Raw genomic sequence first — 23,977 nt, forward strand, 5'->3', positions numbered from 1 at the left:
GGCGAACGCGAAGGAGGACTTGGACAAATGGGAGTCATCATTTTTTTGAACACCGACGGCGCGGATGCCAGTCCAAACGGCAGACAAGTGAACCTCCAAATGTCTGGCCCCATCTGAACGGAAGATGCTTCCGATGATGTGCTGCTTCTGGGATGGTAAGATAGGCCTCCTTGAGATCCAATCTGACTAGCCAGTCCCCTGTTCTGATCAGATCCACTAGGAGGTGACTACCTTCCATTTTGAAATGTCTGTACACCACACACTCGTTCAAGCCCTTCAAGTTGATGACTGGCCTGACTTTCTCTCCTCTGTGTACTAACAACATGTTGCTGAGGAACCCTTCGTCTTCTTCTCTCTCTCTCTCTCTCTCTCTCTCTCTCTCTCTCTCTCTCTCTCTCTCTCTCTCTCTCTCTCTCTCTCTCGCCCCTTTGCCTGCTAGGCTGCTCAGTTCGCTGCATAGTAGCTGTCGCTCTTCGAAGGGCATATGTAACTGTGCTGGTTCTCGCACTTGCATGGGGGTGCCTACAAATTCTAGCTGCATGCCTGAAACTGCTTGCAATACCCATGCATCGCTGGACAATTCTCTCCATGCACTTAAAAACCAACGCGTTCTGCCTCCCACTCTTGGAAGAGCAGCTCGATGAGTACTCGCCACCTTGTGTATTTGCCTGCCTGTAGGCGCTTCTCCCTCTGCGGTTTCTGGGTAACCAGGCTCTGGTCGGGAAGAAGTTGTCTTGCTGACGATTCTCCCAGTATTGGGCTCTGTGTCCTTGAGGTCTTCTGAATTGGCTGAACCGACCGGATGCCCAACCTCTTTGCCGTCCGGTCCATGCAAAAACTCGCCCCGGAAAGGTCTGTCGGATGGAGCTTTGCGCCTTCTCGAGGGCTGAATATGTTGCAACAAACTTGGACATTTCTTTTGCAAAGGTGTCCCCAAGTAATAGGCCCTTCGCTTCTCCGCCTGCCTCATAAGATGCCAGGTTGATCAATTTACCATTGATCTTGTGCAACACTCCTCGTCTCCTCTCCGCAAAAAGGGCGCAGTTAGCGTTGCCTAATAGGCACACCGCTCTCTGGGCCCAATTTCCCAGGGCCACGACGTCTACTGGATCGCCAGTATTTGAGGCTTTTTCAGCCAGGTTCATTATTTTGGCGAGCAGGCCTGCTAGGTCTAGAACTCTGTCCTGACATCCCCGCCACGCTCTGTCCACCCCCTTTCTTATGTCCTTCGTCGCCTTTGTGACGAATGTCACCATCTTGGGGTCGAACTCTGGGGTATCTGTGACTTTCCCTGGGAGCAGCGGCTTGGGGTATTCTGCCCTCATTTTTGCTTAGACTTCTTTGTCCAGCGGCTTTCGCAGGTGTTGTGCCATATATTGGGCCACTCTGGTCGAAGGCACCCACTCTGAGGATCTCGGATGTGCTATCGCCTCGGGGTCAAACACCTCTAGGAGCCCCTCCTCCTCATCACAAGGTTCTTGAGTCGGCTTGCGTTGAGGCATCACCATATCTCCCTCGCCTTCATCATCTGGCGAATAGCCTGCATCCTTGTTACGGAGATTTCTCACACAAGTGCTAAATTCCCTCTACCTTAGAGCCCTCCAGCTCTTTTGCTATATTTTGGGGCTTTGAACTTTTCAATGTGTTTTACTTTTATGTTCTTTGGTTATGGAGTTTTAAAACCATTCCATAGGCATCATCTTTTTCTGTGTGACACACAGCACCTTAAGTGCAGTGGCACAGGGAAGTCAAGGTTTAAATACCTTCTCTGGGACTGACTACTGTCTCCCAGAGCATTTAAAGTTAAATTGACTTTACTAATCTCTTTACATTTACAGACCCAGCACACACTATCTTCCTATAGAGTGCTGGAGGGGTTGCCTAGCATCCCGAGTCAAAACACTCATGTCACAGTAAAATGTTACCCTTTCCTACTTTAAATGGCTGGTGGCAGTGGTTTAGATCAAACTACCATGATTTTTCCCGACCGCAAACAACGGTAGCTAAAAATTGGGTCAGCCATGTTTTCCAATATGGCGCCCAAGACCTATCTTTAAAAACAGACTCCGGTCGGCACGCCATAGAAAATTGGCACCTGATCTGAGAGCTCCGCAGCCAGCAAGCCCCGTCCAGAGAAAATCCTGTGTTCTCCGAGTGAGACCTAACTTATGCTCCCTAAATATTGGTGCCGAAGACTGTGGTGCATAACTGGCCCGGTTCTCTGCGCTTAACGCGGTCTCATACCGCAGGAACTGTCCATCCTACGGGGGGCGGGCGGTGTTGGGGAGAATTCTCTGTTAAGACTAATTTCCCAAACCTAGTGAATCCCCCAGCAGCTTTGCTGGATTTTTGGGGTTTAATTTTTTCTCCTGCTAAGAGTGAGACTCTTTTTCTCCCACTCTTAGACATGATTTGAAAATGTCCTTTGACTATGTAATGTGTTTTATGGGCTATGGGGTCTTTTACTCCATAGGGCTTCATGTGTCTTTGGTATGTGTGTTACACAGCACCGTCAGTGCCGTAACACAGGGGTGTCATAGTGACCCCCAAACATAGACTCCATACCCTTGGACTGACTACTGTCTCTCAGGGCATGTAAAGTCACCATTGACTTTACTAGTCTTAAATTGTGAACAGAACCAGTGCAAACCATCATATTGTGGAAGTACTGGTAGGGGTAATTAGATAGCCCCTGGGTCTGTTTTTCGAGGGGGCACTGTGTAGTCCCCCCTCGTCGAGTTTCTGGCTGGTGGCAGTGGTTACCACGCGAAATATTCAATCGCATTTCCTATGGGATTTTCCCATTCATTTTAAATGCACCACTTTTTTGGTGCAATGTTAAAGATACCGCCGGGTTATTTATTTAATATTTATTCCCCGGTTGGGTCTTTTTGCCAGGACTCTGTTTTAAAATGGCGTTTGTGTTCGCCTCTGTAACTCCAACCCAAGTCGAGCCCTTTGTTCCACTTTTGGCGGGCTTCTGCACAGAAGCCTCCAAAAGTGGTGCCACTCTGTCTGGGTCTACTGGATGTGTGGGAGGGGGGTTTAGGCACCCTGGACTGAGTTGTCTCGGCAACTCAAGTCGCACTCTTGTGTGATTGGGCCAGTGGTGAGCCGCCCGGCTCACCACTTAGCATGTTTGAGTGACAGCTAGGACTGATGAATGGGGGTTTTCTGCATAAAAGCAGGGCTTTGGGGACTGGAACTTCAGAAGTCGCCACAGGACCAAAGAATCCGAAGAGGGAGAAGCTGAGCCGACCTGCAACGACGACTCCACCGGTGGAGCCCTGCTGAACCGTCTCACCACTTCCCAACGACAGAGAAGATCTTCATCCCGGAGAGTCTTCTTCCTCTGAATTGGTGGGGATAACCAGTTTGCCCTCTTTTCACCTTCCTGTATCGTCTCGTGGTCGAATTGCCCGTTCCAAGCACCCCGGCGGCCGGCGGCCAGATAGCCACGCTTCACCACTACCGCGAATAGAAAGGTAGTACCTTTTAACCAGGAAACTCTGCGTCTGGTTTCTTCCCTGGCAGTGCAACGACCTCCAGCTTTCCTCCACGTCGAAGCACCGACTTGCACCCGCTGCCAGGAACAACTGCCCCCGCTGGAGCTTTCTCCCCATTTCAGGTACTGGGTCCCGCCTGGTCTCCCTTGCAACAGACTGTTCAAGGCGTCCCGTAAATCCTTGACTCTCTATCCTGGGTGAGTTGGGACCTGCTAACTAACTTTTTCTGAACTGATACAACCCTTTTTGAACTATCTGCAAAGACGTTTTAAAGTACGATTCAACTGTGTGATCTTGGACACATTCTGCCTTGCTCTCTCCAAGAGTGGGCCTGGCCTATGAACTTTCTTGCTCTAACAGTAGACTCTGCCTTTTTCTGACTTGCTGTGGTTCTTTTAAAAAGTGCTGGTATTGTGCTGTCTTAATTCTACCTTTTCCCTCCCTTTTTAACTAACTTATTGGAGTGCCATCTTAGGTTAAGCGCTCACCTCTGTCGGCAAATAAGTGGTGTTTTAACTAAGACTTATTCAATAAGTAAGCAGGGATGTATATATATTGATAGTGACTGTGTTTGAACTTGCTTGCCATATTAGTGTTAGTGTATTTTACAAGTGTTTTTTTAAATAAATAATTATATACTTTTATACCCAAGCTCTGGTCAGTGTTTGCTTGTGCTACTGTATCTCTGCTTTCTCACCATTTCAGGTACTGTGTCCCGCCTGGTCCCCCTTGCAACAGACTGTTCAAGGTGTCCCGTAAATCCTTGACTCTCTATCCTGGGGTGACCTCGGACCTGCTAACATTACCTTTCTGACTTGATCCAACCTCTTTTGACTTTTCTGCAAAGACTTTGAGTGCATTTCCACTGTGTGATCTTGGGCACATTCCGCCTTGCTCTCTCCAAGAGTGGGCCTGGCCTATGAACTTTTTGCTCTACAGTACACCCTGCCTTTCTTGACTTGCTGTGGTTTCTTAAAAGTGTTGGTACTGTGCGATTTTCCTATTCTGCCTTTTCTCTCCCTTTTAAAACAAATTATTGGAGTGCCATCTACGGTTACGCGCTCTCCTCTGTTTTGCTAAATAAGTGGTGTCTTAACCTAGACTTGTCGAATAATTAACTAGGGAGGTGTATATACTTATAGTGACTGTGTTTGAACTTGCTTGACATATTAGTGTTAGTGTATTTTACAAGTGTGTTTTCAAATAAATAATTATATACTTTTATACCAAAGCTCTGGTCATTGTCTGCTTGTGCTACTGTATATTTAGCCCTATTGTGTATACTCTATATACTGCCTAACTCTTCTTGAGAGAGGTCTGACTACTCAGCCACAGCTACCAGGTAAATCTGGGTGGTACACACTGCTACCAATTGGGTTTACTGCTTACTCCTGTAGTCTTAAACTTTTTGCAGTGGTCCCTAAGGGAACTGCACAGGTTTCTGCCTAAGAGGTGGCTCCGGAGCCTGCACGGCCTCGCGCTGTGCCTTGCTCGGTTGGTGCCTTGGGCGCGAATGATAACGCCTATGCAGGCAGTTTCATCACCCTGCAGCCGGCCGGACTTGTGTGGCGGGCCGGTTTCCTGGCGGACCTCTGGAAACCAGATCCTTGTGGCCACCCGTGACCCTGCGGCTGCTGGCCGGTACCCGGGTAGTAGCGGGCGCCTGGCGGCAGTGTAGGTGGAGCCGGAGAACTTTGCGCCCGCTCCCTGGCGTCATTGGAGTCGTGTGTCTCCCCTGGGGCCCACGGAGCGGTGCCGCGGGGCCGGAGATTGAGCCGCTGGTGAGTGGATCGGAGGGGCAGCACGGTCCCCCTGGGGAAGGTGCGGGCTGGGGCGAAGCCCCAAGGGAGGGTATAATAAACTCTTGGCGGGCGGCTGTGTTGGAGTGGGAACGCGGCCCTGCCCGCCGCAAACTTCAGGACAAAACAGACCCGTGGCTGGCCTGCGTGCGGATGTGGGCTATATAACGCGCTGGATCCTGAGCCACTGCTGCCCAACCTATGTCAAACTCCTTCAGGGGAGCACTCCACATTCTGCTAGTGCCTCGAGGCTGACAACCCCAACACTTGAACTACACCTTAGCTTTTTTTTTGTTTCTTCCTCTGGCTAAACGTCAAACTATCCCTGTGTACCGGGTTAAAGGATAGTGCTGCATGTATGATGGGCGGAGGTGTCAAAAACAAGAAAAGGGGTCCCATGGACACATTTGCCTACACCCCAGCGTCGACTCCAGCACCATTATCACTTGTGGGTAGCCCCTCAGCGAACCTGCCAGAACAAGATATGACCGACCCCATATATGACGGCATTGGAGAAGGGGTTTGCAGCAATCATCAGCAAGCTGGACGACATCGGTGAAAACATAACGTCCATACGGGCAGATATGCGGAAAGTTAACGCCAGAGTAGCGGAGGTAGATGAGAGGGTGGGCGCCCTGGAAGACATGGCCACCACACACAACAGGGACATAATGGACATGCACAAGGCCATCAAGATCCTGCAGACAAAGTGCGAAGATTTAGAATCGCGAGCATGGCGGAATAATATACGTATGATGGGGGTGGCTGAATCGAAGCTCAACAAGTCTATGGAGCAGGTCGTAGAAGAACTGATTCGCTTTTTATTTTGTGATACTCAGTTCTCCAGCCAATTCCTTGTGGAAAGAGCCCATAGGGCGCTAGCCCCCCCTCCGAAACCAGGGGCCCCTCCCAGAACCATCATTACTCGCCTATTGAATTATAGGGACCGTGATCTGATCCTGAAACTTGCACGCGAAAAAACCCTGCTGTTGCACGATTCCAATCAGGTACACATATACCCGGACTTTTCATCGGCGGTACAAGCAGCCAGAAGCAACTTTGACGGTGTAAAGAAGGTGCTACGAGAAAGAAAACTGATCTATTCCATGATGTACCCGGCAAAGCTCTGCTTGCAACACGCGGGCAGGGCCCATTTCTTCGAGTCGCCGTAGGACGCCCTGAGATATATCGAATCTAATGTACCAGGCACTAGCAAAAATGGCTGAAAGCCCATCAATAAGATGCAATGACGACCTCCCAGGTAGTTCCGTTCAAACCCACCGATAAGGGGGTTGTCACTGTAGCGGAGACGACATCCTGGAAGGTTGCGGACCTTGTGTTGGCAAAAGAGCACGCCGCCTCCCCAGTTCTTATTTTTGCAGTATTGCAAGCAGTTGTGGGGGTTACACCGCCCAATTTGGGGGTTGGTGAGGGTGGGGGGTGGAGGGGATTGGGACCTGCCCCACGTTGGGGGGGCACAGTTGGATTATGTTGTGTTAAGAAGAAAATCTGGCATGGCAAAATTAGTGAGACATGTAATTGTGCGATATGTTCAGAATACACACCTCACATGGCAGAAGATACGAAGCCTCAGGGACAGGGGTTGAGTATTATGTTTTTGTCCTGGAATATAAGGGGGCTGGCTAATCCAATCAAGGCAAGGAAAGTCATGGCTTATGCCACCAGGCATAAAATCGACATACTGCTACTGCAAGTAACTCACGCCACTGAAAAGGCAGTGAAATCTTTACACCGGGCATGGGGGCACCAAATGTATGCCACAAGCTACTCGTCGCAATCCAGAGGGGTCGCAACAATTATTCACCGAAGAGTAAACTTCGTCGTCAACAGGACTGCTTGTGAACCTGAAGGCAGATACATCATACTATGGGGGACGCTTCGAGGGCAGGACGTAATAGTCTTAACGCATATGGCCCCAACGTGGACTCTCCAGAGTTCTATCATCAGATTCTGGCATCGATACTACCGATAGGAGAAGCTAGGGTACTCTGGGGAGGGGATTTTAATACCATTCTAGATCCCGATATGGATAGGTCATCGACTTGCAACAGAAAGGAGACGAAGGCGGCATCCACTCTTAAACATGCCATGCGGTTGTTGTCGTTGGCCGATGCATGGAGGGAGGTACACCCCCATCGTAAAGACTTTACTTTTCATTCTTACGTCCATGGCTCGAGCTCTCGCATCGACTTCTGGCTATGCTCCATGGTATGCATTCAGGAGACCAAGGAATGTATTATATTACCTTGCACCCTCTCTGATCACTCCCCGATCATACTAGACATCCAACTCGGTTCCACGCCTAGGCCTCACAGAATGTGGAAAATGCCACCACATCTGTTACGAGACGAATCAATGGTAGAGAGGCTCCGTACTGAAGTGTCAGACTTTTTTGAGCGCAACGTAGGATCCGTCTCATCGGATAGTATCAAATGGGAAACCTTTATGGTCTGGCTGAGAGGACATCTGATTGCCACGGTACACTCCGTGAGATCCGCTCGTCCCTAGCCCAGGCGGAAGCCGACATAAAAATGGCAGAAGTAGTATACACCAGAGCTCCGGGGCAAAAAACTTTAACCCCCTGCAGGAGGCCACTGAAACATTCAACAAACGGGCCGACCAGGAAGTGTACTACACGATGCAGCCCAAGAAAGCCAGGAGATACGTTGAGGGAAACAAGTCGGGCAGACTTCTGGCCAACCTTATCCGGTCGGAAACGGACCATGGCCACATTACAAGCATCATACGATACGGAGCAACGATCACGAACCAACGGGAGATCATTGACGTCTTCTTTCAATTCTACTCCAAATTATACCAGAACAGGGACCAGATGTCCGCTGAAGAGATTCAACAACACTTAGATTCCTATTCGCTCCCAAAACTCACAGTGGAAGACAAAATGCTGCTAGACACCCTGTTAGAAGTTGAGGACATAACTCAAGCAATTAAAGACTTAAAAAGAGGAAAATCGACAGGAGCTGATGGCATCACAACAGACTTCTATAAAACTTTCGACAGAGTTAGCCTCCTGGCTTTTGAAGATGTGGGAGGAATCATTAGAGAAAGGTACCCTGCCTTCGACTTTACATGAGGCCATAATAATTGTTCTGCTAAAACCTAATAAATCCCCCCAAGACCCCTCCTCTCACAGGCCCCTATCACTCATTAATGTAGACGCAAAGATCATAGCCACAGCGTTTGCCAACAGACTGAATCCACACATGAACAAACTGATCCATCCAGACCAATCGGGCTTTATACCCTCCCGTTCTACAGCCCTCAACCTCCACAGATATTTTGCTATCGCATCCCAAATGGACCCTGAGAAGAAGACGGTGGCAGTGACGGTGGACGCAGAAAAGGCATTAGATTCCATCTCCTGGAAATTCATGTTTGCCATCCTGCAGAAGATGGGATTTGGCCTGGGATTCATTCGAAGCTTGCAAGTCCTGTACCATAACCGCACTGCCAACGTCAAGACCAATACAACCCTCTCGTCCAGTGTTGTGCTACAGTGGGGGACGAGGCAGGGCTGCCCCCTCTCCCCGCTGATATTTGCGCTCAACATAGAAGGGATGGCGACATTTCTGCGGTCCAAACATGCGTGGAGAAGGATACGCATTATGGGGAAACCTCAGTTTATATCTCTCTACGCTGATGACACTATGCTATATGTCAGGGACCCAGACACGTGTCACGAAATTTCCCCTTTCTCACCTGGGAGCGATCCTTGCAGGATTTCTTGGGCGGTGTCTTCTTACGCACGGACCTGGTCTTGTATAAGTCCGCGCAAGCCTCTTCTGGCTCCAGCGTGCGTTCAGCGCTCCAGGATTCAGACACTCCCGGATCCAGGAACGAAGAAGGTGAGCACACAGTACACGAGTCCGGGAAACAAGGAAGAGGGTAAAGGGAATGGAATTAGGAGGTCCAGGAACAAAGAGAACAGTGTAGCGAACTACGGAGCACACGTCTAGTCGCTGCTTGCAGTAGCATTGAGACGCGCGGGCCCGTGGGGGCGCAGCCTATTTGTAGAAAAGCTACGTCCGACGTAAAGACAAGGAAGATATTGCACGTTAGACGGCCATGTTGGGAGTATCAAGGAGTGCAAGCCCCGTTGTGACAAGGACCATGAGGTCCAAAAGGGGCGTGTTCTGTAGATCGTGACAGCATGCCTCCTCCGAAGACTTGTTCCACCGGGTTTGCCCGGGTGTATGAGATGGTATCTTCTGAGCAATCGAGGGGTATTCAGGTTAGAAACTGGTTCCCAGGTTCTTTCACTTGGAGGATATCCTTTCCATTTAACCAGGTATTGAAGCTGACCCCGTTTATAGCTGGAATCGCATATTCGGGACACTTCATATTCCACTTGGTCGTCCACCACCACCGGAGGGGGTCTGCAAGATTTCCGGGAAGATCGGATGTAGGTTTTTAATAAAGAAGTGTTAAAAACTGGGTGGATCTTCTTCCAGGAGTCCGGTAGCTTGAGTCGGTATGAGACAGGATTTATGATTTCCTTGACGGAAAATGGACCGTAGTACCGGGGGCCAGTTTGTTTGGCCGTAAGTGTCGGGGTAGCAGCTTCGAGGACAACCAGACTTGATCACCAACTGCATTTGAAGGCCCTGGTCTTCTTTTAGAATCAGCATTTTGTTTAGTTCGTATTCTGGCCTTCTCTAAGTGTTCCTTGGCTTCCTTGTGTACATTGATGAGTGTTTCCATCCAGGAGTTAACGGTAGGAACAGGTGTGGGATGTGGAAGAACAGAGGGTAACACTGATGGATGGAATCCTTCACTGCAATTAAAGGGGCTGGTCTTGATTGCCGAATGATCGGAATTGTTGTACGTGAACTCAGCTACGGGTATGAGGAGCGACCAGTCGTCCTGAACCTTTGTGGCAAAACAACAAAGGTATTGTTCCAGGGTCTGGTTTACACGTTCCGTAGCTCCATTGGTCTGTGGATGATAACCTGATGAGAGAGCGCATTGGATTCCCAGAATGCGACAGAGATGTTTCCAGAATTATGAGACGTATTGAGGTCCTCAGTCTGATATGATCTTGGAAGGAAGTCCATGTAGGCCGTAAATGTGTTTTAGGAAGATTCCAGCTAGTTCTGATGAGGACGGTAGTTTATACAGGGGTGTAAAATGAGCCATGTGAGTGAACAAGTCAGTGGTAACCATGATAGTCGTGTGTCCCCTGGAAGGTGGCAATTCCACAATGAAGTCTGTAGCGATGAATTCCCATGGTCTTGTTGGTAGAGTAGGTTGTAGTAGGAGACCTGCTGGTCTCTGGTTATCGTGTTTGTTCTGACTACAAATAGAACAGGCTTGGATGTACAGTTGTACATCTGTCTTCATTCTAGGTCACCAAAATTGTTTTTGTATAAGACGGAGGGTGTTGGTGATGCCATGATGTCCGGAATGAAGGGTATCCTGGCAGAGGTTGATTATCCTTTGTTGTAATTTCTGTGTGGGGATGACTAGAGCATTATCCTTGAACAAGTATCCATCCTTGATTCTTAGATCCCATTGATTCTTCATTGAAATATCCTTCCAGAGCTCAGAGCATTGGGTTTGTATCTGAATTTCTTCGAGGAGACTGACTGCTTGAGCTACAAAAATCGTGTGGGGTAACATCTTGGGATAGGTCCGATCTTAAATAGTTTCGTAGTCAGGACGTCGGGATAAGGCATCAGCAATTATGTTCTGTGATCCGGGGACATGATGGATGTGGAACTGGTACTGGGCAAAGAAGAAGGCCCAACGGGCCTGATGACTGTTCCTACACTCCAAGGATTGTAGAACTTGAAGATTCCGATGGTCTGTGCGGACCTGGACTGGATGTCTCGCTCCCAGGAGTAGGTGTCGCCATTCGGTGAAGGCTTGACGGATGGCTAACAATTCCTTTTACAGGACAGAGTAGTGTGTCTCACTGGGAGTGAGAGTTCCTGAAAGATAAGCAATGGGGTGTTCCATCTTGTCCTCGAACTCTTGCTTCAGCACTGCTCCTATGGCGTAGTTAGAGGCCTCCGTCTCCACTATGAATAGTCGATTTATGTCGGGTTGGGCTAGGATGGGGGCTTGAGTAAACTCTGTCTTTAAATGTTGGAATGCCTTGTCTTGAGGTGTAGACCAGAGAAAGGAAGTGTCTTTCCTCAAGAGTGCAATGATCGGCTGAACAATCTCAGAAAAGGTGGGTATGAACCTCCGGTAGAAATTGGCTAGCCCCAGGAAAGATTGAACTTGTTTCACAGAAGTGGGAGCCGGCCAGGATAATATGGCTTTTACTTTTGACTGATCCAATCCAATTCCTTCTGGACTAAGGACAAATCCTAGGTAATGAACAGAGGTCACATTAAACGGGCATTTCTCGGGTTTGGCTAGGAGTCTATGTTCACATAGTCATTGTAAAACAGCCTTAACATGTTCTGCATGCCTTAGAAGGTCCTTGGAATAGATCAGGATATCGTCCAGGTAGATGATGACGAAGATGAACAGCATATCGGAGAACACCCTATCCATGAAACATTGAAAGCGGCAGGGGCATTAGCAAGTCCAAAGGGCATTACCAGATATTCGAAGTGTCCAAAGGGTGTTCGAAAGGCTGTTTTCCATTCATCTCCTTCCCTGATACGAATCAGATGATAGGCACCCCTGAGATCCAGTTTCGTGAAGATTACAGCTTCTCTCACCGCTTCCAGGATATCCGAGATCAAGGGTAAAGGGTAGTGGTCCTTGAGGGTGCATTGATTTAATCCACCATAATCGAGGCAAGGTCTAAGTTCCTTGGTGCCCTTCTTGGGAACAAAAAACAGTGAGGCTCCAGCTGGGGATTTCGATGGTCTTATGGTGCCATTTTCAAGGTTGGTATCCAAGTATTCTCGTAGGGCTCTCTTTTCAGGTTCGGATAGGATGAACATCCTCCCAAAGGGAATCACTGCTGAGGGTTCTGCGTCTATGGCGCAGTCTTCAGGTCTGTGAGGCGGTAGAGCCTGGACTATGGCAGTTGAAAACTCTGATAGGCCTTTGGAACCGATACGATATTGGAAACCATGAGTGGAACTTGCTGATCTATTGATGGTTCTTTGGAAGGTGTCACGGATGATTCCAGGAATAGACAGTGAGACATACAAAACTCAGATCCAAGAAATAAGGATCATGCTGCCCAGTTGATATAAGGATTAAGCTTCTGTAACCAGGGCATACCCAGGACCATGGGATAATGAGCAGACTTAATGATGTCAAATCTGATCAGCTCTTGGTGATGGTTTATTGAAAGTTGGATCTCTTTAGTCTGCAGGCTTTTAGGCCCTGAAGTGAGGGGTCTTCCATCGATCGCTTCCACCGGTTGCATGGTACTTCGTGTCTCTTACGGAATGGGGTGACACGTAACCCAATCTTGATCAATGAATACTCCCATCGCTCCGCAGTCAACCAAGGCCAAAATGGAGTAGGTCTTATTCTTGGATGGCGATAGAAGGGCCTGTACAATCACTAGGCTGTTTTGTCCAGGAGAGTTCAAGGATGGAATAGACGTGGAGCAAACATCTCTCTCCCGAAGCCTTGCTCCATCTAGAATCGGGAGCTGGCGTTTCCCGAATGCCGAGGAGGGGCTAGAGGGCATTCTCTAACCAGGTGTTTATCCGAGGCACAGTACATGCATAACCCCGTATGAATCCTTCTCCTCCTTTCTTGCGGGGATATGGGTCCACGGAAGGCTCCTATTTGCATAGGTTCTGGTTCAGTAGCTGACCCTGGATTTGTGTCAGTCTTGGAGTTGATTTCGAAGGATGCCTTCGGTAGGGGGGGTTACTTTGGATTTCCTTTTTTCTGCCTTTCTTTCCTGGATACGAACATCTATTTGCATGGCAGGGTACAAAAGAGCCTGGAATGAGCTTGGGCGAGCCACTCTGGCCAACTCATCTTCGATATCCTCATTCAGTCCCCTTCTGAAAAGTGTAAAACTTGCTTCAGGAGACCAGTCAGCTTCCTTGGTCAATTGCTTGAATCCGGTTACATACGTAAGCATATCCTGGGAACCTTGTTGAAAGTCTAGCAGGCGCTCCTAGCAGGTGCTCCTGGGCACTATAGACCTGCTCCGCACGGTGAAACATGTTTTTAAGGGCTTGTATGAAACCGTCGTAGTCATCCAAGAGGGCATCACCAAAATTGACTAAGGGCGTAGCCCAAGTTAGAGCATTTCCGGAAAGGTGTGAAATTATGAAGCCAACCTTAGCCCTAGGAGTTGAAAAGTAGTAGCGCTTAAAAGTAAAGTGAATCAAACAAGAATCAAGGAATCCACGAAGGGTTTTTGCCGACCCATCCTATTTGTCAACAATGCCGCCCAGCAATACGCTTTCCTTTGTGGCAGAATCACAGGATAGAACTAATTGTTTGAGAGCGGCGTTTTCCTCCTTTATATTTTGTACCTCGGTCGTTAGTTCTTGCCTGCCACGCATGAGATCCTAAACAGCCGCTTCCATGTCAGCTCCGACTTCGGTCGTTTGGCGTCTCAAACTACTGTCACGGAATTCCCCCTTTCTCACCTGGGAGCGATCCTTAAAGGATTTCTTGGGCGGTGTCTTCTTACGCACGGACCTGATCTTGTATAAGCCCATGCGAGCCTCTTCTGGCTTCAGCGTGCGTTCAGCGCTCCAGGATTCAGACACTCCAGGATCCAGGAACGAAGAAGGTGAGCACACAGCACATGAGTCCGGGAAACAAGGAAGAAGGTAGAGGGTAAAGGGAATGGAATTAGGAGGTCCAGGAACAAGGATAACAGTGTAGCGAACTACAGAGCACACGTCTAGTCGCTACTTGCAGTAGCATTGAGACGCGCGAGCGCCGCCTATTTGTAGATACGCTACGTCCAACGTAAAGACAAGGAAGATGTTGCACGTTAGACGGCCATGTTGGGAGTATCAAGGAGTGCAAGCCCCGTTGTGACAAGGACCATGAGGTCCAAAAGGGGCATGCTCTGTGGATCATGACAACACGCACCTTCCTCCGATAATGCATGATATTGATGAATTTACGAAGTATTCTGGATATAAGATCAACCGGTTCAAATCAGAAATAATACCGTTGACTAAATCCGTTACACAATCGGAGGCTACTACACAATTTCGTTGGTGCCTACCACAGCCCGCTACCTGGGGATCATTCTGGCAACAGACAAGAAAATGCTATACGCCAATAACTATGGTCCCTTCCTGGCACAATTGGAAACTAAGCTCAATTTCTGGTCGAAGCTACCGTTATCCATGTATGGCCGAATATCCCTACTAAAAATGGTCATAGTGCCCAAATAAACTGTATCTCTTCAGTGGAATCTCCATATGGTCGAGCAGTAAATTCTTTGATGCCCTGCAGAAGCATAGTACGCGCTTTGTATGTGGAGGGGATACACCCAGGATCAGCTGGACTAAAATGTGTGAACAATATGAGTCAGGCGGCCTGGCGGCGCCGGACTATCGGCTATATTATTATCCGCCTCAAGCTCCGTTTGCCAGATACTGGTCCCAAGACACGGAACAATACGCGCACATACATGCTGAGGAGTTTGCAGCGTCACCGAGGAATCTCCAGGGCATGATGTTTACTAAAGCCAAGGAGGAGAGGGTGTGGACGGACCCTGTATCATCCCCGGTCCTCGCATGGTCGCAAATCCTGAAAAGAGTCAGATGCGATGTTCCGTATTGGCCGCATACTCCACTATGGGCATATCCGGACCTGGAACCAACCATGGATCGCACGCTACAACACAGATGGGACGCGGAACGCAGAGCTAAATTGGGTGACCTATTCCCGGAAGGCCGCTTCATCAAGTTGGCAGAGATCAAGGACAGAATAGGCACCGGTCTGATACCGACACTGCAATACCACCGTCTAAAAGCAGCCTTTAGAGCGATCTGGCCGTCTTTTCCAGAAGAACCGCCTGTACACAAGTTTCTGGCCGAGATCCTAACACAGACAGGGCTTAAGTGTGGCATCGCTGAAATATACAGGAAAGTACAATTGCATACCTCTTCGACCAACACGATGCGGCGCAAGTGGGAGAAAGACCTCAATATTGAAATCAATGAGCAGAAGTGGTCGCTGTTAGGGAGAATTCTCTCTTTAGGCTGAATTTCCTAACCTAGTGAGTCCCCCAGCAGCTTTGCTGGATTTCTGGAGTTTGTTTTTTTCTCCTGCCAAGAGTGAGACTCTTTTTCTCCCACTCTTGGACATGATTTATGGTGTTCCTTTGACTGTTAATGTGTTTTATGGGCTATGGGGTCCTTTACTCCATAGGGTCTCATGTGTTTTTACTATGTGTGTTACACAGCACCCTCCGTGCAGTGACACAGGGGTGTCATAGTGACACCTCACCATAGACACCATACCCTGGGACTGACTACTGTCTCCCAGGGCATGTAAAGTCACCATTGGCTTTACTACTCCCAAATTATGAACAGAAACCAGTACAAACCATCATATTGTGGACGTACTGGTCGGGGCAATTCGATTGCCCCAGGGTCTGTTAGTTGAGGGGGCACGTCTCCGTCCCCCCTGATCGAGTTTTGGCTGGTGGCAGTGGATACTACTTTTTATATTCGACCGCAAATATATCCCTATGGGATTTTCCCCTTGTTCGAGGCTACCAACTTTAAATATTTAATTCTCATAGCCTCGAACATACCGCCGGTTTATTTAATTAATATTAATTCGCCGGTTGGTATTTTTTGCCAGGACTTGATTCTAAAATGGCGTTTGTGTTCTCTTCTGGGACTCCAACCCAAGTCGAGCCCTTTGTTCCACTTTTTGGCGGACTTCTCCACAGAAGCCTCCAAAAGTGGTGCCACTCTGTCTGGGTACCACAGGGGGTGTGGGAGGGGGTTTAGGCACCCTAGACTGAGTTACCTTGATAACTCAAGTCGCACTCTTGTGTGTTTGGCCCAAGTGGTGAGCCGGCCGTCTCACCACTTAGCATGTTTGATTGACAGCCAGGCTGAGTGAATGGGGGTGTGCTGCATAAAAGCAGGGCTTTGGGGACTGGAACTTCAGAAGTCGCCACAGGACCTAAGAATCCGACGAGGGAGAAGCTGAGCCGACCTACCACGACAACACCACTGGTGGAGCCCTGCGGAACCGACTCACCACTTCCCGATGACAGAGAAGATCTCCCGGCTGGAGAGGCTTCTTCCCCTGACTGATGGGCACAACCAGTTTACCTTCTTCTCTTCGCATCCCAGGACGTCTTGTGGTCGAATTGCCTGTGCCAAGCACCCCGGCAACCGGATAGCCACTTACCACTGGACCGCGAATAAAAGGACCGCTCCTTTTACCTGAGAACTCCGCGGCTGGTTTCTTCCCTGACAGTGCAATGGACTCCTGTCTTCCTCCCTGACGAGATCCTCTCTTCCCCCGGACGAAGCACCGACTTGCATCCGCTGCCAGGAACAACTGCCCCCGCTGGAGTATTCTCACCACTTTAAGGTACCGTGTCCACCAGGCCTCCCTTTCTAAAGATTGCTACAAGGTAATAACAACCCCTTAACCTTCTGGACTGGGCTGGCCGCCTTGACCCTCTAACTGGTCCCTTTCTCTTGGTCCAACTCTTTTTGAACCTTTGCAAGACTCTTGTGTACTTCAACCGTGTGACCTTGGACCCATTTCGTTCTGATCCTCTTAAAGTGGATCCGGCCTACTGAACTCTAACTTCACGGTTTTACTTGCCTTCCTCTCGTTTTGTTCTTATGAAAGTGTTGGGATCTGTTTCATATTATACTCTGCTTTTCTCTCCTTTTTTAAACGAATTATTAGAGTGCCATCTACGTTAAGCGCTCACCGCTGTCTGAAAATAAGTGGGGCTTTACTTAAGACTTGCCTAAAATTCTTCTAAGGGAGTGTATATCTTTTAGTGACCGTGTTTTTGAATTGCTTACTATTAGTGCCTGTGTGTTTTTCTAGATGTGGTTTTAAATAAATACTTATATCTCTTTTACACCAAGCTCTGGTCAGTGTTTACTTGTTCTACTATGTTCTTTTGACCTATTGTGAATACTCTGTATACTGCCTAACTCTTCTTGAGGGAAGTCTGACTGCTCAGCCACAGGTACCAAGTGAATCTGTGTGGTACAGACTGCTACCAAGTGGGTTTACTGCCAAACACCTGTAGTCTTAAATCTTTTGCAGTGGTCCCAGAGGGAACTGCACAGGTTTCTGCCTAACAGTCGCTATACTGCAGTTTCACCAAAACTATATCCCATAACGCCAATTTTCGCCTTATACAATTCAAAATGCTTAACCAATTACACGTTACACCAAAAAAGATTACCACGTTTGGCTCATCCAAACAAGCAATCTGCCCCAAATGTGGAACGGATGCTGCGGATGCGATCCATATGTATTGGAACTGTCCACTGATCCGCCAGTTCTGGGAGGATGTAGCAGTGACAATGAGTGAAATACTAGACATTCATGTTCCGGTGACCCTGGCAAAGTACTTATTCGGAGACATTGGAAAGGCCTCGATAAAAGTACGAAGGCTGTTCGCAGTGGCGGAAGCAGTAGCCAAGATGCTCATACTCCTAAAATAGAAGTCTAGAAATCCCCCCACAGCCCAAACATGGCTCCGTCACCTGATCCTCACGCAGGAAAACGAAGAAATATATGAGAGGGACATACAAACCCACTCCAAATCAAAAGGCATTTGGGCCCCACTAGCATATCTACACTCAGAAATATGATTCAACGGGAGAGGAGGAGTAGACGGAGACTGTGGCCATGTTCACTGTGATATGTGGTTGGCGGGTTGTTTAAATGCTGCATTGAATATGTTGCTATTGTCCGATTGAAACAAATTGTTTGATATTCCCCTAATGCCATGCCAATGATAAATAAAGGTTTAAAAAAAAAAACAGACTCCGGTCATCTTTTTTCGCCATTTCATTTAGGAAAGGTCCTTCATGTGTTTGTGTTTGTCTCTGCGCGCCAAACCAGGTTTTGGTCCCTTTGTTCGTTGGCCTTTGGCGGGCTTCAGTGCTGAAGCCCTCCTTTTTGCCTGAGTTTCTGTGCTTAGTCTAGGAGACCTGAATGCACTCTGGTGTGATTTGCCGGCTGGCTGTCCGGCAAGGACAGCCACCCTGCTGTGTGAATGACAGCCACGCTGGAATGAATGGGGGAAAACTGTTTAAAAGCAGGTCTCTGGGACTTGGAAAGCAGAGTTGACCACTGGAATGAAAGAACCGAAGACGAGCTGAAGGAAGAGGACTGCTGCAACTTCTGGACGACTGGTGAAGCCCTGCTGCCGGTCCGAATTGCCTGAAACTCCATCGACAGAGAAGCCCTTCAAGGTTAACTTCGTCCCTCGAGTTTGCTGGGAACAACCAACTCGTAAGCCGCCTGGACGCTGTCCCCTCCTGGTCGAATTTTCTGCAGAATGCTGTGGAAAACCGGATAGCCAGTGGGCAGGATATCAGTTTGTGGTCTGTAAGGCACTCACACCTTAAACCGACTTTTGCTAAGCTTGTGGCCTCATCCCTGGGCAGTGCAGGAACCTCCCAAGGTCCTCCTTCTTGTCCCCACGACTGAAGCTCAGGAACAGAGAAATCTGCTCGAACTGCCAGGAACAACTGCCTCAGCTACAGCTCTTCTTCCATTCAAAGGTACTGTGCAAACGCGGTCCGGAAATCTTTTCGTCCATTGCGAAAGTTAGTGGAACCTTCCCAACTTCGAAGGCTAGTCCTTCCCTAAACATTCGTCTAACTTTTCGCCTAGTCAGATTCTTCTAAACTCTGTGGCAAAGACTCAACTTTGTACTACCAGAACTGTGCTATCCTATACAAAGACTCTGAACCATTGACTTTGGCCCAGGCCTATGAACTGAATCGCTGGTTGTAGTTTACTGAAGCCCTTTGCCCTGCCTATGAAAGTATTTGGGCTGTCTATTCTTATAACCCTGTCTTCTTACCCCTTACTCCCACTTCAGCGGAGCTGAACTTGTTCAGTACTTATTGGTTGTGTATTTGTAGTATATTAGTGTTTGATATTGAGCTGCTCTTGCTAGTGTAATGTTTTCAAATTGACTGTGTAAATAAATGTATATTCTTTTACCAAGAAACCTTGAGTAAAGTGTTTGTTTGAATCACTGTATTTGTTCCCTCTATGTGTAACTTGTTCTACTGCTCACTCAACTCTTGAGATAAGTCTGGCTGCTCAGCCATCGCTACCACTTTACTATGTAATACAGGCTTTTACCAAAGGTGAATTTGTATTGACACGTGTAGTCCTAATTGCATGTAGTGTTCCCAAAGGGTTCTGCATGTGATTCTGCCTAACAATCCTCCTCCTCCCCTTTATTGTACGCTCCTGGGGCAGGGGGGTAGAGAGTCTGGCACTGCCGCCCTCATCAACAAGGCCTTCTTTAGCCTGCTTACTGGGTCGGCTGACTCTTAGGGTGTTGAGCCCACCCCTTCTGTGTTGCTCGGGGTCGTCAAAGAGGTGGTCCTCTTCTGAGCTTTTTTACAGCCCCGGTCAACCCCTGTGTCGGGGTGTCTCGCTGATGTCCCCTCCACCGGCTCAATGCCTTCTTTCTTTCGATTACCTCATTGTCCGCGTTTTGCTTATTAAGCATGGCCTCCAGGTGATCTAGCCATTGAGCTAGAGGCATCATGCCTTCTGTTACTGCCTGAGACAGTGAGTCTCCCAGTACCCTCTTGAAACTCAGGGAGAGATCCTCCTCCTCTGGAGCACGTTGGTCTCCCCATTCTTCAGCACTCCATTCTGGGGATCTGCTTTGGGAGGCTGTGTGGCTCTGATAATGTGCCATTGTATTCTATGAGCTACTGTGAGCTGTTAAAGGGGACTTCAGCAGTTAGCCACACAGAGCAGATTCTTTATCTCCCTCTTCTTATTTTTATTTTTTTAATGAATAAATTGAGCTTGCCGCTATCAGTGTGTTTGTGAAGTCAGCCGCTTTACAAACGCGTTTGAATATTTACACTGAGATTCTTCGCAGTCAGCAGGACGGGAGAGAAAGTTCTCCTTGCATGCTGGCGCCCGCGGGTCCTAGAGACCACTGTGCGCTGTTCCCTATGTGCAGGAGGAGATGGGGCCGGTTGCCTCGTGCGGGTGCATTTGCCCGCGACTCCGGCCCCAGCCTCCGAACGTCTATCGAGGCGGTGTCCCTGTCTGAGGGAGAAGTGAGTTTGTTTGCTCGCGTTCACGCGCAACACTGTTAAATAATGGTATCCCTATTCTGAGGGGAAAAGTAGGTTTGTTCACTCGCGCTGCCAAATATTTCTTGCGTGCGTCCAGTACAGAGCTATAATCTCTAAGAACTGCCAGCCGTAATACGGTTTAACCCTTTACCACAAAGGGGTGCTAATTAACTATGAACTGAACGTACTCATGCATTGACAAAGGTACTTCTCTTATCGAGCAGCAACAAAGAAAGAGGAGGGTTGACACATGAGAGGACTACATATAGTGGGAAGCAGAGCCTGATGGACACTAAGAGTTAGAAAGGACCACAGAAAAGCAGAGACTCATGCGATTTGGTAGTCCTGGTAGAAACATTTAGAGGAACACAAACTAACAACCCTTTTAGTTCCAAGGAGAGGGATATGAACAAAAAAGTTTGGTCAGTTTGGAAATATGGTAAAAATGTTTGAATTTGAAGATGCTGTTTAGGCAGTAATAAAGAAAGAGAAGCATAATGCTCGCCTCCTGTCTCGACATAGAATTGAGGACACTTTACTCTCTTTTGCAATTATCTAAGCGACTTGTCATGCCAAGGTCGTCTTTTTCTCCCCTGCACCCTTTAATGTCTCAAATGTTTAGTAACTCAATTGAGCAACACTTTACTACTTACTTTAACTAAGGTCTGCGGCTAACCCTCTATATTATTTGGCCCTCTAAGGTGGCAACCCAATGGGGGGCCACCTTCAACTCCCTGCACCACCTAGGTCTGCCTCTGCCACTGCCCTGGTAGGCCGCCCTCACAAGGTTAAGAGGGGTCCTCAGTCTCTCTCGAAAGGGTCATACATATGACTCTGCCACAAAATGTGGAAGAAATTTTCCACAATTGACTTTAAATGACTGGCTTTTGGGTCTGTGTGGAGGTGAACCATGTGTTGGTATCAAGCCTTGGGGCTGCAATTAACATCCAAATTGTGATATTTTATTTGAGATCAATGTACATAAAGCAGATGTGTGGTGAGGAAACTGCTATTTGATTGGCATAGTCATGTTCTGAGCCATAGTAAGCTCGTTTTAATTAAGAACCGTACCGACTGCCCCATTCTATTGTATTTAAATACAAGTCTTTGGGCCTAATTTTGAATTAGGCAGTACATCCACTGATTATGGATAAAATAGTTTACGGTTACCGCCACGCTTTCCTGTGGGTTTTCCACAGGGTTACGTGTGGCAGTATGTTGATGTTTTCAATTTTTGGAGTCCATAGCACTCCATGGTTTTTTTTGCAGAATTACAGTTGCAGTAATTCCAGCATGCTAGGTAAAGTGAGGGATTTAAAAATGAAAAAAGTGGCAGTCTAGGATACACTTGATGGTGAACCGGTCTTGTTAGACTCTGTATTCTTTGAAAAAAAGCAATAAAAGTGCTGCTTGGTAGTGACTAAACACTCAGACTGCCGAGTGTAATAGAATTTAGAGAAATCAGAAGTTAGTTACCTTCTAGCGCACTTGTAAAGGTTGCTTGGCAAGAAATTAATAACATTCGTACGACTTAATTCCTTTGTCAAAAAAATGTATTGTTTAATTGGCTCAAAAGATTTTGATATTGCCCTCAACATGTTTTCTCAAACTAATTGGCTCATCAGGAGGGTATTTCTTATCAACATTATACAAGTCAAATTAGATTCAACATTAGTGGTTCCTAAAAAGAAAAAAAGAGAGAAAAGAAAAACAATGTTTGTGCAAAAAGATGTCAACAACTGTTGTCGCAACAACAACAAATGACAAAACACAAAACTCCCATATTACATTTGAGAAAAATAAGTATGTCATTTGGACATAGGTCTTATTATGTGAACTTGAGGAGAACAGGCAGGTAATATAGTTAATGAATCCATTATGTCCATTACTGGGATTTGTATATTACAGATGATGTTAGAATTCATGTTATAGATATTTCGTAATGAAAATGCCATCTCATGAGTTAGTCGATTTCTTACCTTATTGTTGCTTGGTAAGGTGTTTATGATTTTATTATATTATAATAGACTGTGGTTTTCTGGTGTCCCGAGTTCGATAACATCAATGATATTGTTTCTTATTCGTTTATAACTTAAGTTTCCTTAAAGGTTTTGTTTACATAACGCTTTCGCCGTTAAAGTAAAGTGTTTCTAGAAAAAAGATGAAAGATAAACCCCTTGTTTGGTTAGGAATTATGCTTCGCTAGTGCTGTGGCTATAATAGGTCAAAAACTATTAACGAGAGTTGAAGAAAAGCTACAGAAAGGGTTACAAATCTTACCTGAGCATTGTCTTTCGATTGAGACAAGTTGAATTGAACTTGGCTGTGTGTTTCGTTACGGGCACAGACTGACTCTAAGATGGCTGCTAGATAAACACGTTGCGTAGTGACGATTGTGACGCTGTAATTGCGTTCGCATTTCTCACGTTCCGAGAACGCCATTTTGAATTGGTCATTCGAAAAATGTCAGATCCATTAAGGATATCTGACGAATGTGGAACATACTCCTTATGACGATCGGATATAGAGGTTCCGAATTTGCCATTTTGGATTGGTCAGAATGTCTTAATATAAAATGATGGGAATGTTTATATGTGGACAACAAGAAATATATTGTTCAGTAATCTTGTGGTCTGAGGAAATTAAATAGTAATTGGCGTTAAGTGTTTGGACATAAGTTGACCTATATGTATTTTAGCCTTATAGTCGCTTTGAAGGTGGGGGATTTACATCCAGGTTCTTGTTGGACGTGAATCCTCCCTTTACCACCAAACTCTGAATTCAGTAGCACTTTTTTACCCCACAACCAAACTCGTAATGAAGTCCTCCGTTCCCATGCAGTTGGTATTAGCCAAAAGTCATTGTGTGCAAACTCCTAATAACCAATTGTTTTTTTTTCTTTTTAAACATTTCTTTTTATCAAGATGCAATACCATCTGATGCTTCACATACAGATGAAATTATGTGAACTGTCTCTCTGGGACTGGATTGTAGATCGAAATGGAGAACATGGAGCGAGAACAGAAGCAGCTGGTGAGTAGGAGTTGTCTTTGCTAAATAATCTCTCTTGCTGTTTGCTTTCTTCTTTTAAATTATCACTGTTGGCATATTTCGACCCAATCGGGAATAGCTAGTTATGATGTTATGCTGATTGCTCAATCAATACATTTATATTAGATGCCAACCGTCATTCCGCCATCTTTTGAAATGCTTGTGGATTCAAAATGGATTTCTTTCGTTACTAACCTCCAGTCATCGGACAGGGGCGTCATATGCCTACTTCCATGATATCACTATATAAGTTTGTTATGAAGTTCCTGAACTCTTGTCAAAGTACCCAGAAATAATTTATTTCTCAGACTATCCGTTTATAAAAATCTTTTTAATTTGACAAAAAAGATTTAGGTTTTCTGTGGCAGTTAAAAAACAGTATGTTTAATGTTGC

At 47.1% G+C, this 23,977-nt stretch overlaps 1 protein-coding gene across 1 annotated transcript in view; it reads left to right on the forward strand.

Moving 5' to 3' along the window:
• Positions 1-23,977, forward strand: part of EIF2AK1 (eukaryotic translation initiation factor 2 alpha kinase 1) — a 1,543,308-nt gene that overhangs the window by 896,699 nt on the left and 622,632 nt on the right. The window contains exon 10 of the mRNA XM_069645632.1: positions 23,457-23,565. Coding sequence (XP_069501733.1) covers positions 23,457-23,565 — 109 coding nt within the window. The remainder of the gene's footprint in view (positions 1-23,456; positions 23,566-23,977) is intronic.

The sequence above is a fragment of the Ambystoma mexicanum genome, chromosome 2p (genome assembly GCF_040938575.1).
Source record: "Ambystoma mexicanum isolate Mex_15411 chromosome 2p, UKY_AmexF1_1, whole genome shotgun sequence".
Classification (NCBI taxonomy): Eukaryota; Metazoa; Chordata; class Amphibia; order Caudata; family Ambystomatidae; genus Ambystoma; species Ambystoma mexicanum.